Genomic DNA, 18330 nt, shown 5'->3' on the forward strand with positions numbered 1-18330 from the left:
TTTTTTGTAAAAATGCTTTTGAAAAAAAAAACAGTATTTTAGTATTTGATAAACTTTTATGTAAAACAAATGTGAAAAAAAACCGGTTTTTCAAAGCTAGGTTTTGCAGCTTCTTGTTTTTGGCTTTTTTTTCACCCAAAACTGTGAAAAAAAATTGAAGTTGAATGTCTACCAAACACAAAAAAGCTCCCAGCATTTTTTCATACCAGCTTTTTTTTTAATCACCTCAATACCAAACTGCACCTTAATGGCCTATTATTTAAGGGTACGTTAGCCTTGAACCAATTTTGGGCATATTGCGGAATACAATCACAGCAGGACCCTTAGGGAAGCAAAAATCCAGGTCAAAAACCTTAAGAACATCTCTACTTCCCATCATACCAACAAGCAACAGCAAAAAAAAGACTCCAATCAAGCCCAACAAGCCTGATTTAGAGTACTTCAAAGTTTGACTCCAACCCTCACGCACCCTCACCATCAGTTTAAATAAATCAAACAGAAACACGGTCAAGATTAAACAGGGGTGTCTGAGAAGTAAAAAAATTACCAGGTCCAAACAATTCAAACCATGCACTTGAACTTGATTTTATCATCCGTAGATTCTGTACAAGGATTCAGTTTTAAGAAGTGCTCGAGTTTGCTCCTCTTGACGCGTAACATAAATAGGTTGTCATTATACTACAGTACTGTTTACCAGGGAGAATGTAGAGTTTTCAAACACACAAAATATTGAATTTATAAATACATACACGCGGGCACACAACAGATGATCCTTGAACTAGAGCTGCCATTTGTAATATGCCAATCCTGCATTCCGATCATCAGAAGATGTAGTTGGGCAGCTGGAGGGGAAACCGTGCCACTGCAACCTCAAACGGGCCACCCTTTGGCACCCTCAAACTAAAACCAGAGACACAACACAAGTTACAACTATCAAATGATATACTTATGATATTGCTTCCATAAAGCCTTTCAACAGAGTGGAGTGGCAAACTTAATATGTATATCTATGATTGTTACAAAATAGATTTTATGCACACAAGAGTCATAATTGATATGTTCATACAGATTTTGGCTAACAACCGGAATTCAAAACTAGAAAAATTCGAAGTTCGTGATACAGAAAAATCAAGTTGGTGAAAGATCAGCCAAGTAGGAACGTCCTTCAACATAACTACTTTTGATATGGTGGAAGTTGCTCCTATGTAGCTCCGAATGACAAAACATAAAGTCCTGGCTTTATGGAGTTTGGTTAGCCTCTTCTCTCTTGCTCTTATTACTCGTCTAACTACCCCATTTCTTGTCCAAAACTACACTTAAAAAAATATCCAGCTAAAATATGTTGGTTTGGCTTTTCCATGAATTCAATTCGATGCTATTTCTACTCTACATTATGGGTTAAAGCAATTCCTTAGAGATTCTACATTCCAAGTAAAGTTCTCGATCATCCCAATTTTAAACCAACAACTCAACAGGCTGAGAGTATGGGTCAACTAGGGGCTTATTTGGGAATGCTTCGACAGGAAACACTGTTGCTCATAATTACTTAGCAAAAGCTTCAAGTTTTTTCTGCCAAACGTGATCATAAGCACTTTTGGTTATCAGAAAACAGTTTTGGCCCTTTCAGCAGTCTCAAACATGCCCAAAATCAGAGTCATAAGCATCATGCACCAATCTTAAAATCTGAACTAAAACCCCAGGTGCTAACTGAAGAAGGAAAAATTACAGTGGAAAGAAAAAATCACATATTAATTTCCGTCTCTTCATTGGCAAGGACAAAATCTAAACAGGCAAAAAAACCCTTTTCTTTTTATCACGGGAATAAAGAAATAGCTGAATCAGTTCAAGCAAAGGAACCGCCAGTGCTCCAAGGTTGTATATAACCACAATACGATGCTTTTCAATCTTGGTCCAAACAAAACAAAATATGCTTTCAATCACATTTTGGGTGCCACGTAATCTACTTAGGAAGAAAACATAAAAGTTGTTGTACAGGAATTTAGGTCAAGTACCTGCCAGGGACAAATGTAAAAGAACCTTCAATAGAACCTGAAGAAGATGGTAGACAAGAGTAACTCTCATAAACGAATTCCTCTTCACCTGGACGCAAGAGTGGGTACTGCAAACATGTATAAGTATAAGATTTCTAACAGAAAATTTATTCTCTTTTCATGCGTCGTTTATATTACAATCAGAAGTGTGACCTCCAAAATAATTTTAACACTTGTCTACTTTTCTTCTTCTCAAGTGGAACCCAAAATTTATTAAAAAAGTCAAAAGTGCAATTGTGGAGGAGTCCACTCTCAAATTAAATCACTCACTCTAACTGCCTAAACAATATACATGACAATTAAGAATTAGACTTCCAAACCACAACACATCAATTCACAGCAGCAATGCTGACAAGGAAGGCTTCCTAAATTCTAAAGAAATGTAGACAACAACAACAACAACAACAAAGCCTTTTCCCACTAAGTGGGGTCGGCTATATGAATCCTAGAACGCCATTGCGCTCGGTTTTGTGTCATGTCATCCGTTAGATCCAAGTACTCTAAGTCTTTTCTTAGAGTCTCTTCCAAAGTTTTCCTAGGTCTTCCTCTACCCTTTCAGCCCTGAACCTCTGTCCCGTAGTCACATCTTCGAACCGGAGCGTCAGTCGGCATTCTTTGCACATGTCCAAATCACCAGAGCCGATTTTCTCTCATCTTTCCTACAATTTCGGCTACTCCTACTTTACCTCGGATATCCTCATTCCCAATCTTATCCTTTCTCGTGTGCCCACACATCCCACGAAGCATCCTCATCTCCGCTACACCCATTTTGTGTACGTGTTGATGCTTCACCACCCAACATTCTCTGCCATACAACATCGCTGGCCTTATTGCCGTCCTATAAAATTTTCCATTGAGCTTCAGTGGCCTACGACGGTCACACAACACGCCGGATGCACTCTTTCCATCCAGCTCGTATTCTATGGTTGAGATCTCCATCTAATTCTCCGTTCTCTTGCAAGATAGATCCTAGGTAACGAAAACGGTCGCTTTTTGTGATCTTCGCTAGATTGCTCCGGTCATTAGTGTGGATAAGTATATAAATGGATAGAGATAGGAAAGCAAACACAAGATGTACGTGGTTCACCCAGATTGGCTACGTCCACGGAATAGAAGAGTTCTCATTAATTGTGAAGGGTTTACACAAGTACATAGGTTCAAGCTCTCCTTTAGTGAGTACGAGTGAATGATTTAGTACAAATGACATTAGGAAATATTGTGGGAGAATGATCTCGTAATCACGAAACTTCTAAGTATCGGAGTGTGGTGTCGTCTTGACTTGCCTTATCTGTCTCATAGGTAGATGTGGCATCTTCTCTGGAAGTACTCTTCCTCCATCCAGGGGTGGTATCTTTAACTGGTGGAGATGCACAAGGTAATGTATCAATTTCACTTGAAGCTTACTTGTAGTTTCAGGCTTGGTCAAGCGCGATACAAACCATGTAGTAGGAGTCCCCCAAGTCGCCGAGCTAGGGGGTCTGCTGAAAGAGGTGACAGACAAGGTAAGCAATCAGAGCTCCGACTGATTGTTCACCTTCTCCCCATCTTGCAGCAGCATGAAGGATAAAGAGAAGAAAAATGAGAAGAGATGATATGAGATACTTTTGCTTTTGAAGAAGTAACTTTCCACAGGCTTATTCTTGAACTGAGCTGGAGGGTTTTCTGGTTTCCTCCAGAGTATAAGGCCGACTGAAGAATTTGAGGGTCAAAACAAGTCCATCAAATCTAGAGTACGTTCCACCCTGCTGATATGGGATACTTTTGCTTTTGACAGAGTAATGGATGTATCGGCACGTGTGCTGTTACGCTTGTCTCCACATGCTTCCTTGTATCCTTCGCACTTGCCCTATCTGTTCCTCAAGCAGATGCGGAATCTTCCCTGGAAACATAAGATGTTGAAGATGAGTACTCGAGAGCAATGCCAGGTAAGTAATCAGGTAAGGGGTTCCAGGCAGTCAGTTCCTGGCTGGAAGCTTGATTCCAAGTGCTGACTGATTGCTCTCTTTCTCCTTGTCTTGCAGGTAAAAACAAGGCCAAAAGAAAAAACAGGGAAAAAGCATGATATGGGATACTCTTGCTTTTAACCCTGATGATATGAGATATTCTTGCTCTAGTATAGCTTGTTTGCAGAGGTATTATCGGGGGGAAAGAAAGCTGAATATTTCGAAAGGCTTTGTTGGGAGTGCCCTCTCAGATATGATGAAGGGTTGAGCATTTTTGCAGGTCTGCCTGTCCGTTGGGGATGAAGGTCGACATATATAGGAGTCTCCCTAACAACAAGTAGTAATGCTATTCCTTTACCCTGCTTGGTCATAGCACGGTAGTGGGAGCTGCCAGTTTCACATGTTTTAACTCTGTCAGAGCACTTTGAAAAAGTGGTCTGTGGTATCTGGCTCTCGAGATTCGGAGAACGATGCCTCTTCGATTTTTGAGAAAGCAATCATGCTGGGGGTCTGACTCTCGAGATTCGGAGAACAGTGTCTCTTCGATTTTTGAGGAAGTAATCATGTTGGGAGTCTGGCTCTCGAGATTCGGAGGGCGGTGCCTCTTCGATTTTGGAGCAAGCAATCTTGTTGGGAGTGTTGTCTCGAATGTGAGTAAAGGTTGGACATGTTTGCTAGTCTACCTTGCCACGAAGCACAAAGGTTGACACACAGGGACTTTCCAATTATCCAGCAATGGTACTGTTCATTTACCCTCTCTTCGATTTTGAGAAAGTAGTCATGTTGGGAGTCTGGCTCTCGAGATTCGGAGGACGGTGCCTCTTCGATTTTGGAGCAAGCAATCTTGTTGGGACTGTTTTCTCGAATGTGAGTAAAGGTTGGGCATGTTTGCTAGTCTACCTTGCCACGAAGCACAGAGGTTGACACACAGGGACTTTCCAATTATCCAGCAGTGGTACTGTTCCTTTACCCTTGTGGGTAATAATATGGTAGCTAGACCTTCAAAATTTATGTGTCTAAACTTTGTTAGTGCTGTTTCTTTGCTATTCTTTTACCTTTCTTGGTCAGAGCGATGTAGTGGGAGCTGCAAGCTTCACGTGCTCAACTTTGGCAGAGAACTTTGGCAGATTCATGTGCTTTCTACTTCACCAGAAGTCTTCGACAGAATGCCCATAATTTCTGCAAAGCTGAGTGTGCGTGTGACAGGTGCTGACAAGGCTAGAAAAGTAGGTGCCTCTTCGATTTCTGAGATCGGCCCTCGTGGTCTCTGAGCAGCCCAGCTTTTGAGAAAGCGAGCGCCTCTTCGATTGATTCGGAGAACGGTGCCTCACCGATTTTTGAGAAAGCAATCATGCTGGGGGTCTGGCTCTCGAGATTCGGGGAGCAGTGTCTCTTCGATTTTTGAGAAAGTAATCATGTTGGGAGAGTGGCTCTCGAGATTCGGAGGGCGGTGCCTCTTCGATTTTGGAGCAAGCAATCTTGTTGGGACTGTTTTCTCGAATGTGAGTAAAGGTTGGGCATGTTTGCTAGTCTACCTTGCCACGAAGCACAGAGGTTGACACACAGGGACTTTCCAATTATCCAGCAATGGTACTGTTCCTTTACCCTCTCTTCGATTTTTAAGAAAGTAGTCATGTTGGGAGTCTGGCTCTTTAGATTCGGAGGACGGTGCCTCTTCGATTTTGGAGCAAGCAATCTTATTGGGAGTGTTTTCTCGAATGTGAGTAAAGGTTGGGCATGTTTGCTAGTCTACCTTGCCACGAAGCACAGAGGTTGACATACATGGACTTTCCAATTATCCAGCAGTGGTACTGTTCCTTTACCCTTGTGGGTAATAATATGGTAGCTAGACCTTCAAAATTTATGGGTCTAAACTTTGTTAGTGCTGTTTCTTTGCTATTCTTTTACCCTTCTTGGTCAAAGCGATGTAGTGGGAGCTGCAAGCTTCACGTGCTCAACTTTGGCAGAGAACTTTGGCAAAGTTATCTGTGGTACCCATGAGCTATTGTTGCGTGTGGGAAGTGGGTGATTGAACAGTAAGATTCATGTGTTTTCTACTTCCCCAGAAGTCTTTGACAGAATGCCCATAATTTCCGCAAAGCTGAGTGTGCGTGTGACAGGTGCTGACAAGGCTGGAAAAGTAGGTGCCTCTTCGATTTCTGAGATCGGCCCTCGTGGTCTCTAGGGAGCCCAGCTTTTGAGAAAGCGAGCGCCTCTTCGATTTCTGAGATCGGCCTTCGTGGTCTTTGAGCAGCCCAACTTTTGAGAAAGCAAACGGCTCTTCGATTTCTGAGATCAACCCTCGTGATCTTCCAACTTTTGAGAAAGCAAACGCCTCTTCGATTTCTGAGCAGGCGCCTCTTTGATTTCTGAAGCTCCGTCGAGTGCAGCTTTTTATAGGGGCTGGCATTAAGTTCCAAAGCACACTTGAATCTCCACCAGTAGAAGCTTCATTCTTGCACTTCTAAGATCTTGATTTGTCCGACCTCTTCTCTCTTCAACACCTTTGAAAATGTCTGGCCCCTCCGACCGTCGTTTTGACTTGAACCTTGTTGAAGAGGCAGCCCCGCCTTCTCCAGACAACATATGGCGCCCATCCTTCGTCTCCCCAACTGGTCCTCTTACCGTTGGGGATTCCGTGATGAAGAATGATATGACTGCTGCGGTGGTGGCCAGGAACCTTCTCACTCCCAAAGATAACAAACTACTTTCCAAACGGTCTGATGAGTTAGCTGTTAAAGATTCGCTGGCTCTCAGTGTTCAGTGTGCAGGTTCTGTGTCTAATATGGCCCAACGCCTATTTGCTCGAACCCGCCAAGTTGAATCATTGGCGGCTGAAGTGATGAGTCTCAAACAGGAGATTAGAGGGCTCAAGCATGAGAATAAACAGTTGCACCGGCTCGCACATGACTATGCTACAAACATGAAGAGGAAGCTTGACCAGATGAAGGAAACTGATGGTCAGGTTTTACTTGATCATCAGAGATTTGTGGGTTTGTTCCAAAGGCATTTATTGCCTTCGTCTTCTGGGGCTGTACCGCGTAATGAAGCTCCAAATGATCAACCTCTGATGCCTCCTCCTTCTAGGGTTCTGTCCAGTACTGAGGCTCCAAATGATCCCCCTCCGGTGCCTTCTCTTTCTGGGGCTCTACCGACTGCTGAGACTTCTCCTAAGCAACCTTTGTGAAGGCTCCCTCTTGTGTGTTTATTTTGACTCATGTATATGTACATATTTGTAGCTTATCGGGGATATCAATAAATAAGCTTTCCTTCATTTCAACGTATTGTGTTAAATACACCAAAGCCTTCTTCGCTAAGTTCTTTGAATTTTCTTTTGTTGAAGCTTGTATGTTGAAGCTTTCTGAGTGGAGCATGTAGGTTGGGGTAGTGTTCCCTTAATTTCCCGAGTGAGGAAAACTTCTTGGTTGGAGACTTGGAAAATCCAAGTCACTGAGTGGGATCGGCTATATGAATCTTAGAACGCCATTGTGCTCGATCCTGTGTCATGTCCTTCGTTAGATCCAAGTACTCTAAGTCTTTTCTTAGAGTCTCTTCCAAAGTTTTCCTAGGTCTTCCTCTACCCCTTCGGCCCTGAACCTCTGTCCCATAGTCGCATCTTCTAATCGGAGCGTCAGTAGGCCTTCTTTGCACATGTCCAAACCACCGTAACCGATTTTCTCTCATCTTTCCTTCAATTTCGGCTACTCCTACTTTACCCCGGATATCCTCATTCCTAATCTTATCCTTTCTCGTGTGCCCACACATCCAACGAAGCATCCTCATCTCCGCTACACCCATTTTGTGTACGTGTTGATGTTTCACCGCCCAACATTCTGTGCCATACAGCATCGCCGGCCTTATTGTCGTCCTATAAAATTTTCCCTTGAGCTTCAGTGGCATACGGCGGTCACATAACACGCCGGATGCACTCTTCCACTTCATCCATCCAGCTTGTATTCTATGGTTGAGATCTCCATCTAATTCTCCGTTCTTTTGCAAGATAGATCCTAGGTAACGAAAACGGTCGCTCTTTGGTATTTCTTGATCTCCGATCCTCACCCCTAACTCGTTTTGGCCTCCATTTGCACTGAACTTGCACTCCATATATTCTGTCTTTGATCGGCTTAGGCGAAGACCTTTAGATTCCAACACTTCTCTCCAAAGGTTAAGCTTTGCATTTACCCCTTCCTGAGTTTCATCTATCAACACTATATCGTCTGCGAAAAGCATACACCAAGGAATATCATCTTGAATATGTCCTGTTAACTCATCCATTACCAACGCAAAAAGGTAAGGACTTAAGGATGAGCCTTGATGTAATCCTACAGTTATGGGAAAGCTTTCGGTTTGTCCTTCATGAGTTCTTACGGCAGTCTTTGCTCCTTCATACATATCCTTTATAGCTTGGATATATGCTACTCGTACTCCTTTCTTCTCTAAAATCCTCCAAAGAATGTCTCTTGGGACCCTATCATACGCTTTTTCCAAATCTATAAAGACCATGTGTAAATCCTTTTTCCCATCTCTATATCTTTCCATCAATCTTCGTAAGAGATAGATTGCCTCCATGGTTGAGCGCCCTGGCATGAACCCGAATTGGTTGTCCGAAACCCGTGTCTCTTGCCTCAATCTATGCTCAATGACTCTCTCCCAGAGCTTCATTGTATGACTCATTAGCTTAATACCCCTATAGTTCATGCAATTTTGTACGTCGCCCTTATTCTTGTAGATAGGCACCAAAGTGCTCGTTCGCCACTCATTTGGCATCTTCTTCGTTTTCAAAATCCTATTGAAAAGGTCAGTGAGCCATGTTATACCTGTCTCTCCCAAAACTTTCCACACTTCGATTGGTATATCGTCTGGGCCTATTGCTTTTCTATGCTTCATCTTCTTCAAAGCTACAACCACTTCTTCCTTCCGGATTCGACGATAAAAGGAGTAGTTTCTACACTCTTCTGAGTTACTCAACTCCCCTAAAGAAGCACTCCTTTCATGTCCTTCATTGAAAAGATTATGAAAATAACCTCTCCATCTGTCTTTAACCGCGTTCTCTGTAGCAAGAACCTTTCCATCCTCATCCTTGATGCACCTCACTTGGTTTAGGTCCCTTGTCTTCTTTTCCCTTGCTCTAGCTAGTTTATAGATATCCAACTCTCCTTCTTTGGTATCTAGTCGTTTATACATATCGTCGTAAGCCGCTAACTTAGCTTCTCTGACAGCTTTCTTCGCCTCTTGCTTCGCTTTTCTATACCTTTCACCATTTTCATCGGTCCTCTCCTTGTATAAGGCTTTACAACATTCCTTCTTAGCCTTCACCTTTGTTTGTACCTCCTCATTCCACCACCAAGATTCCTTTTGGTGTGGGGCAAAGCCCTTGGACTCTCCTAATACCTCTTTTGCTACTTTTCGGATACAACTAGCCATGGAATCCCACATTTGGCTAGCTTCCCCCTCTCTATCCCACACACATTGGGTGATTACCTTCTCTTTGAAAATGGCTTGTTTTTCTTCTTTTAGATTCCACCATCTAGTTCTTGGGCACTTCCAAGTCTTGTTCTTGTGTCTTACTCTTTTGATATGTACATCCATCACCAACAAGCGATGTTGATTAGCCACGCTCTCTCCTGGTATAACTTTGCAATCCTTACAAGTTATACGATCCCCTTTCCTCATTAGAAGAAAATCTATTTGTGTTTTTGACGACCCACTCTTGTAGGTGATCACATGTTCTTCTCTCTTCTTAAAGAAGGTGTTGGCTAAGAAGAGATCATATGCCATTGCAAAATCCAAGATAGCTTCCCCATCCTCGTTTCTCTCCCCAAAACCATGGCCACCATGAAAACCTCCATAGTTGCCTGTCTCCCTGCCCACGTGTCCATTTAAATCTCCTCCTATAAATAACTTTTCCGTCTGAGCAATTCCTTGCACCAAGTCTCCAAGATCTTCCCAAAATTTCTCCTTCGAACTCGTATCCAACCCTACTTGAGGTGCGTACGCACTAATCACATTGATAAGTTCTTGTCCTATTACAATCTTGATTGCCATGATTCTATCTCCTACCCTCTTGACATCTACAACATCTTGTACCAAGGTCTTGTCCACGATGATGCCAACACCGTTTCTCGTTCTATTTGTGCCCGAATACCAAAGTTTAAACCCTGAGTTTTCTAGATCCTTTGCCTTACTACCAACCCACTTAGTTTCTTGTAGGCACATAATATTTATCCTTCTCCTCACCATAACTTCCACTACTTCCATAGATTTTCCCGTTAAGGTTCCTATATTCCACGTTCCTAAACGCATTTTGCTCTCTTGAACTCTACCCTTCTGTCCTAGCTTCTTCACCCTCCCCCGTCTAATAGGATCAAAGTACTTCTTTTGTGTGTCCCGGGTAAAGTTGATAGGAGCATATGCTCCCAAACAACTTTGAGTGGAGTCGTTCGAAAGGAAGTTTCTATGGCCCCCTTGCTCATTTAACACTGCATCCGGGTGCCGATGGAGATACAGCGACCCTTGCTCACTTATCACTGTGCTCGGGCCACACAGCGCGCCACTTACGGGTGACGCCCTAGCTTTAGCGCGATTTTGTTCTGGATTCATTTTCATAAGGATTCGACGTGATCATGGAGTGCCGGCTGTCGACTACCTGACGCCCTCCCCCTCCTCCTTTATCCGGGCTTGGGACCGGCCATGTAAGACATAGGCGGAGTTTCTAAAGAAATGTAGACAAAAACTAAAATTTCAATGCTCACCATCACCCACCCGAGTGTTCCTGAAAAAGCTTTATATTTGACTCCATAAAAATGACTAAAATGATAAGATACACCTTGAGAAATATATTTTCAAGGGGTTTGCCTTGATGTCTGAGCATGGATTTGGCAATCCAACCATTAGTAGCAATTCCATACTTACTCCTATCAACCTTATGCCACAAAGAGTCAGCTTACAAAGGGTATCTCCACAACGACTTCCCAATAAATGCTTTATTTTTCTCATTAAATTAACCACACCTATGCTCCCTTATCCTTGCTTCTATCCACCAAGTGATCGTTCTTTCCTCCTCTCTCCTCTTTCTCCCTCTCCTGCGACCCTATCTTTTTAAATCTCTTTGTCTAGTTTAAGTCGTAAGATTTAAAAAATTTAAATCGCAAACCAATCAAGTTTTTTAGTCTTGAAGAAAATTGTTTTCAAGAAATGTTTTAAGAAATGATAAAAAATTTAAAATAGGATACAAAACAGCCCCTAAATTCTCAGAGTATCCAACGTGCTATATTTATAAAGACAAATGCTGCGGGGACTTGGTCAAAAAGCGAGTCTCCCCGAACTCTCCCGCCACGTATACTCCCTCTCTAATGCATCAATCCTGTATATGGGCCCCACCATTGTTACGATTAAAATTAAAATTTTATTTTTCTCTCCTCTCCAGCATCTTTTCTTATCACCTCACTGAAAAACTTAACAGCATCTTCTCTTCATCTTCACTGGATTAAAACTCACTTCACCTTCCTCCTCGCTTCTCCTCTGTTTGCATCACGGCAGATGTACCATCACCGCCATCACCCCAACATGAAGTCCTCCTCCATGAATGTAAAACCCGGAAATTTCCCAATCTGAAAACTCAGATCAATATAGAAGAACTAATTTTTCCTTTTGTCTTTCTCATCACCAAAATTGGTTTAGGTAGTTAATGAAAGCTAAAATGGGTTTGAGCATCATATATTAATTCTTTCAATCTTGTGAATTTGAGAAATATAAATTAATATTAAAACATTAATGGTGAGATTTGAGACGGCGGCATATACAAACCGCAGATCTGCTAGATGATGAACCATGAGAAGGTGGAATAGAGAACTGGAATTTTGGCAGCCATGGTTACCAATTCATGGTTTGAGTTTACTGGAATTTTTGCAGGGAATTAATGGTTTTTTTTTCGTCCATCAGGAAGGAGAGGGAGAGTGATGAAGGACAGAGAAATTATGATTTTCAATTGCACTTTTATCTTTGAATTATTTTAATAGTGCGACCCATGTCTAATTTAATTCAGGACGCATGTATGGAGAGTCTTTCCGGACTCGCTTTTGAGTGAATCTGGCTAGCATTTCTCTTTTATAAAAAAATCTGCATGGTTTAGAAGGAAAATAAGTCTTCTGGTAAGAGTAACGCACCTCAGCCAAGTGAGCTATACGGATTAAGCAGATATTAGGACTAGTAACTATGACATGGCATCAGCAGATTGTTTAAAAGAAATTGTTTGAAATACATTTATAGGGTCATGTCTTTAAACACCCCTCCATTGAAAGGTAGATAACTGTCTATCTACTAAAGGGAAGAAGAGTGATTCAATTAGATTCTGGAAAAATAATCTGATAATGGAAGCAACTGACCAAGTGAAATCGTACCTGTCCAATAACAGCTTCTCCTCCAACATCAGCTACCACAACATCATTAGAACGAATGATCCAGTGCCTCCAATTCAACTGACAAGAGCTGAATGGCATTCCATTAATCACACATCCTTCAGGAAGAAGGGACATGCGGATCGAATAAGAAAATGTATACTTTTCAGAAGTATTTTCAAGATCAGCACGCTCTGGGACAAACACAGCAGAAGCACGAACCTAAAACAAAAATCATGGTATAAATATTTATATTGCAATTGAAAAGTTAAAGTAGTCATTCATGTAATTGCATTCAGAATTACTGTCAAACAAATCACTGTGACGAACAGTATTTTGTAAGAAGAATGGAAAGACCAATAGCGTTTTAGAACAAGTAATATAACTATAAGCATGCATTGTAATGTTTAAGAACTTAAAAGTCCCCCATAAAATGAGGGAGGTCGCAAGCAAAACAAATTTTGGATCCAGCTTTCCAGCTCATGTCTGACATGTGAGGTCCCTAAGATATTTTCTATCTGGAAACTATTGGCACCTTCTAACAGCGTAGATATTACCTGCTTATTTATCAAGAAAAGAGGTAATGAGGAACTAAATGTGGGTTTGCTGACTTCAATTGAGGCACAGTAACAATCTACAATCAGGCGATTCTCAATGCAAATGCCCATGAAACAAAGTTAAATCTGTTCATTCCAATATACATCAACCACGACATATACTTTCCATATTTATTTGTTTTTGACTAGCCCCAAGAGAGAGGAAATAAAAGGAAATCATTATGCAAAGGATTGCACACTTTCAAAGACATGCGAACGAAAAAATACACACAATTGACTACCTTTACGCCATTTGTTATAGCAGTGGAACAAAGAGGGGATTCTTCTGGAAACTGACTGATGGTTCTGAAATTTTCTTCTTGACGAAGTTTAATAATGCCATTTTCTAAACGACGGCCATGCTCTTCTAACCAAAGCAGCATGCCATCCTGCTGTTGATCAACATTGCAATCATGAATTGAACTTATCAACGCATCTGGTACGCAAGGAAGCATTTGCCCATCAGTTGGAAGATTTCTGGTACCAACATAGAGTTGACCACTTGTACAGTTCAGGAAAAATAACTTCCCGCTATATGTACAAGAATCCGCCACAACAACATATTCTGATCTACCAGTAAAACCCAGTTTACGTCTGATCTTCATTGTTTCTAAGACTACCTGACGTAAAGGCATCAAATACACAGTTACCGAGTGGTCATAAAATGCATAACCACCTATGAGGCCCAATGGGCAGCCAACCAGGCTATTTTGAAAATGTTTTTCCTCAAAAGCTTGACCATTATGAAAACGATACAGGATCCTTGTTGGAAGAGGAAGTTTCACTTTCAAGATTTTCTCCACCTCTTGTATATTAGCTTCTGATGCACCCTTTTTCAGTGTAGAAACAGCCTCTGGAAAATTAATAGTCAACCAGTTTCTAATTTTGTCCCAGCATCTTTTGACTCGCTTTACAAGCGACCAAGGATACATTTTAAAAGATACACGCCATAGTTGGTAACTTTCCTGAAGAGAGGAGGTGTGTTATTAAAAATAATATTATTTGACAAGATATTAAATATATAACAAATTCAAAAAGGTGTCAACCCTGCTACTCGAAATATGATCCATGAAATCTTCACGGCTACAGAGCTCCATGAAGTTTTAGACAATCATACACACCAAAATAGTGAAGCTGCTAGGAAATGAGCAAAATATGTATATCATGTTAACACGCCATCACATGCAGCCCCGTTCTGCATGTGAGAGGCAAAGAAATGTAAACAGAGAAAGACATATAAGTACCTCCCCACCCTGCACCTTGAAACCCAACAAAAGAAGTGGGGAACAGTGTTTAGAGGTTTAGAATCCAGGACCTTCTACAAATCAAAGTTCTGATACCAAGTTGGACGATAACTAGACCTCAAAGAATTAAGCCATTAGGTGATGGCCCCAAACATGGATCAAGCAAAAAAGGACTATATTCCTTGGAAATCAAGCCATGTCTCACAGCGGTGCTACAAGTTTTGGACCAAATATGATATGTACAATGCATTTAAGCAAAAAAACTGAGAAGCTTACCGCAAGAACTGCACAAAAAGTATAAGTAGACATCTAAAGACCATGAGACTGCACATATCAGCTCTCGGTCATCCTATAGACGCTCAAGAAACAATACTCGCTAAAGTATGTTTCCAATTTAGAATCGAGAAGCAAATTTGAACCTAACAAACCCCTACCCACTACCCACACTATTATTTTAACTAGACCCTTAAAATTTGAGTCTTCAACCCAAGTTCCCAACCGATCAATCCGCCATGTTAATACGCAGTCTGTGCAAAAGCCTATGATGGATTTCCTATGAAATGTCCACAAATACAATCGACCCGAATCAAATTGGAAGAATTTCAATCTTTTAACAACTTTGGAGAGAAATGAGAGGTCCCTATAAAACCAACCCAGAACCCAAAACACAGAAGTAAACACTAACCCACAAACCAGACTGAAAATTCAACATTTTTTCATTTGATCATGATCACATACACTGATATACATAAGAAATCGGAAGAAAAGTTGGAAAATTGTGTGAATATATATACGATTCATACATAAAAATCTGAATTCAAAGGCCAAAAGTTTGTGAGAAATTGACCTTGAAAGAAGGGGCGAGGTTGCCAAGGGGGTCGAGGGGTTGCGAGAGGTGAAGGTCTCGAGCACAGAAAAGGGACCAAAGGGATTCATCGGAGGCGGAAGCTCTGAGTTTGGTGCTGACGCATGCTGCTTTCGCTGAGTCTTCCGCTCCTAACTTGCTGAGGATTATGTGCAGCGCAAGATCACCCACTGCCTCCAAATTCATCTCTCAGATTCAGCTCTTACTCTCGCTTTCTCTTTCAGCCTTTCAGGTGCCTTCTACTGCGATGGCGCGGACGCGTTTATATACGCTGCCTAAACTCACTGTCGAATGTTCTACAGCGATATAGAGAAAAGAGGCACGCATCCCATTTTATTTTTACACAGCTTGATAATTTCTGTCGATGAGCTTCTTCAATTCATTCGATTTAACGGTCGAAAATTAAAAAGGTATATAAAAAGTAAAATTGAGCGTGGATATCACATCTTAGAGAAAATTGGTGCAATAGTATTAATAATAATATTACAATTAAATATGAAAAGTTTTAGATTCGAATGTCATGGATAACAAATTTGATACCAAATTAAGTTGTTTATTGTGTGGCTTAGCCGAACTCCCTCTCTCCTTAGTATAAAAATATCAATGTATTCAAAGAAAAAATAATGGAGTTCTGGGTTGACTTAAAAATACATGAGTATTTGTAAGAGATTTATAAAAAATAGTAAAATACTTACGAATTTTCATTTCAGGAACTAAAATTCTAATCGAGTTAAAATTTAAGAAATATTGCTCCAATTATCCCAATATATGATGTCCTTCCAAAAAATTTTATGTGTTTCCCCCAAAAAAAAAAATTAAAAAATTATGTGCTAGAGTATATGCTATTCTACGATTTTAACCTTTTTATGTTTGACTTTTTAACCGTCTAATCTTGATTTCTATGTATTTTTAATGAATAAACTATTCAGAGCATTGGATACTCAAATTGTCATAAAGAAGTCCCATGTCCTAACTTCTAAGTAAAGCACCATAAAATTTGAAAAGTATCATGTTCTGAGTATTAATGGTAGCAAGTCACTTAGTTTTACCGTTTAATAATATTTTCATTCATTTATAAATCGGAAATTTTTAATTTTAATTTTGTGAATGATTTGATACTAATTTACTCTTCCATTTTTTTTTTTTTGTAAATACCATTGTATGGAAAGAAACTACAACCATCTCTAATACCAAGGTAGTAAATTCCAGCTGTGTGGCTCACTAAAATACATTTTGGTACGCTCTTCTTCTTTTTTTCAATTCGAACCTCCTGGTATTATACCAATTAATATTATGATTTAGTGATTTTTTTTTTTCTTCTTATAAACGAAAAATCTCGTGTTTAACTCACATAGATGACGAGTTCAATACCAATTTATTTCTCCATCATGTAATTATATGGCGCTAAATACCACCAATTGGTCATGACAATCACTACTGTTACATTACTTCTTGGATGAATTTGATTTAACCTTATTCTGCATGCCAATTTTTTGAAAGTCTTCAATTAAGGTGAAGCTAGAATTTTGTGGCTCCAAAACCTAGAGCCAAGTTAAGACAATAGGTCCCAATATTTCAACAAATAAAAGAAAGTCTCAATTTCAATCAACAATATGAACTTATTATGTCATTCTGTTGACCTTAAAAACTACCAAGCTTACGTGGTGCGCAGGCCGAGTAACTAATAAACTAACTATATCCTTCAATTATGTGCGGGGCGTGCTAACTCGTTGGCCGAACTCAGCCGGGGAGTAGAATGTGTTGATATCGCGTTAGACGCGTTGCTGACTTCTCAATATTGCAACTGCGGCCGAGGAAGGAACACGTTTCGACCTTTGGGTTCTAAAGCTTGAAGACAAGACTGCTAGTTCTACGAAGTTCACAAATCGTCGGCGCCGGGTTCGGTCACAGTGATTATATTTGTGAAAGTATAAGCATACCAAACTATATGGATACAAGTACTCAAAAGAGATATACGTCTTGATTGTAAATGTGGTTCGAGCATCGGAATGTCGAACTCTAAAAAATACTTGTGAATATCCAATCATAAAACAAAACTCGGCTTTCAATGTGCCAAGCCTAGTAACTTGTAACACCTCACTTCGGCGAGAAGGCTAATGAGATGACCTCTACCAAAAAGGATCCGAAAATCCTTGTCGACCGAGTCTTGGATAAATAACCAGTCGGCCTCAAAACAGTGCTATTTATCTAAACTGAAGGTGCTCCTCGATCAACTAATTCTATGAATCTAGTGCTGTTTATCCAAACTGAATATGTGTTGGTGGGAAGAAAAAGGGAGAGGAGAAAATCTCAGGGTTGTAGAGAAATTTTGCGCATGGCAATTTGAGTGTTGAATTGGAGAGGCTTTGAATGATGCACTCCATTCTCTATTTATAGTAGTGAATCCCCTCATGGCCGAACTAGAAATGGACTAGGACTAGAACTCCTCAACCCAATTTGACTAGGTTTCGGCCAATCCTAATTCCTATAAGACTTTGATCTAAGCTTCTTAACAAACCAAATTCATCCCCTAATTCTCAGCATCCTTAGCCTTAAGAATCCTTGTTGCACTAGGATTCGACCAACTCACACTTATCCAAACCAAACCTCTTCGTAATAGGATTCGGCCGACCTTAACTGGACGGCCCATAACAAGATTCTAGATGAATGCCACCGGGCCGAGAATGATTCTAAGCTCGGCCCAAAATAATATTTTGGGCCCAAACACATCGGTACTAGGATTTAGTAGTATTCATCTTATTTATAAGTTGAAAGTCTTATGTTCTGACTCTTATGTGCAAAGGTTCATCATTGAAACGTGATCTAGTTTCTTCTTTTGTGAAAACAGGATTTCGTTCCAATTATTTTTTTAATAGTAAATTCTTTCAAGTATTACCAGCTTTTGCTCTTGACAAGCAAACTGCAGCTGAAGCAACATTCCACCAGTTGCTTAAAGATAGTTGTCTTCTTGTTATTAACAGCTTTTGCTTCTCTCAGCCCATTTTTGCTTATTTCAGAACCAAAACTGAGAGGTTAGAGTTTGAGAGTGATTTGTTTAAGCTAAGGAACTCAACTGTTAGATTTCAAGCTTAGTGTATCTGTAAGCTACTTTATTATTGAGCTATCATTCGATTTTCAATTGTTTAGGTCTGTTTGGTACTTTACTTGGATTCAATTTTTAAAACTCAAAAACAATTTTCAAGTTTCAGACCTTAAAAACTTGTTTGATAAGATT

At 40.4% G+C, this 18330-nt stretch overlaps 1 protein-coding gene across 2 annotated transcripts; it reads right to left on the reverse strand.

The window, feature by feature from the left end:
* Nucleotides 1–560: 560 nt before the first annotated feature.
* On the reverse strand, nucleotides 561–15387 carry LOC126619335 (F-box protein SKIP16). 2 transcript variants are annotated; one of them, XM_050287672.1, is made up of 5 exons: nucleotides 15078–15385; nucleotides 13229–13951; nucleotides 12394–12612; nucleotides 2013–2119; nucleotides 561–900 (listed from the first exon to the last, which is right to left on the reverse strand). In XM_050287672.1, exons 1-5 carry the CDS (start codon nucleotides 15279–15281, stop codon nucleotides 822–824), a joined length of 1332 nt encoding a protein of 443 aa, XP_050143629.1. In that variant the 5' UTR covers nucleotides 15282–15385; the 3' UTR covers nucleotides 561–821. The 2 variants fall into 2 exon arrangements, with proteins under 2 accessions (XP_050143629.1, XP_050143630.1); XM_050287673.1 differs by lacking the exon at nucleotides 2013–2119 and having other exon boundaries at nucleotides 15078–15387.
* Nucleotides 15388–18330: the final 2943 nt, after the last annotated feature.

Source organism: Malus sylvestris, chromosome 4, assembly GCF_916048215.2.
Source record: "Malus sylvestris chromosome 4, drMalSylv7.2, whole genome shotgun sequence".
Classification (NCBI taxonomy): domain Eukaryota; kingdom Viridiplantae; phylum Streptophyta; class Magnoliopsida; order Rosales; family Rosaceae; genus Malus; species Malus sylvestris.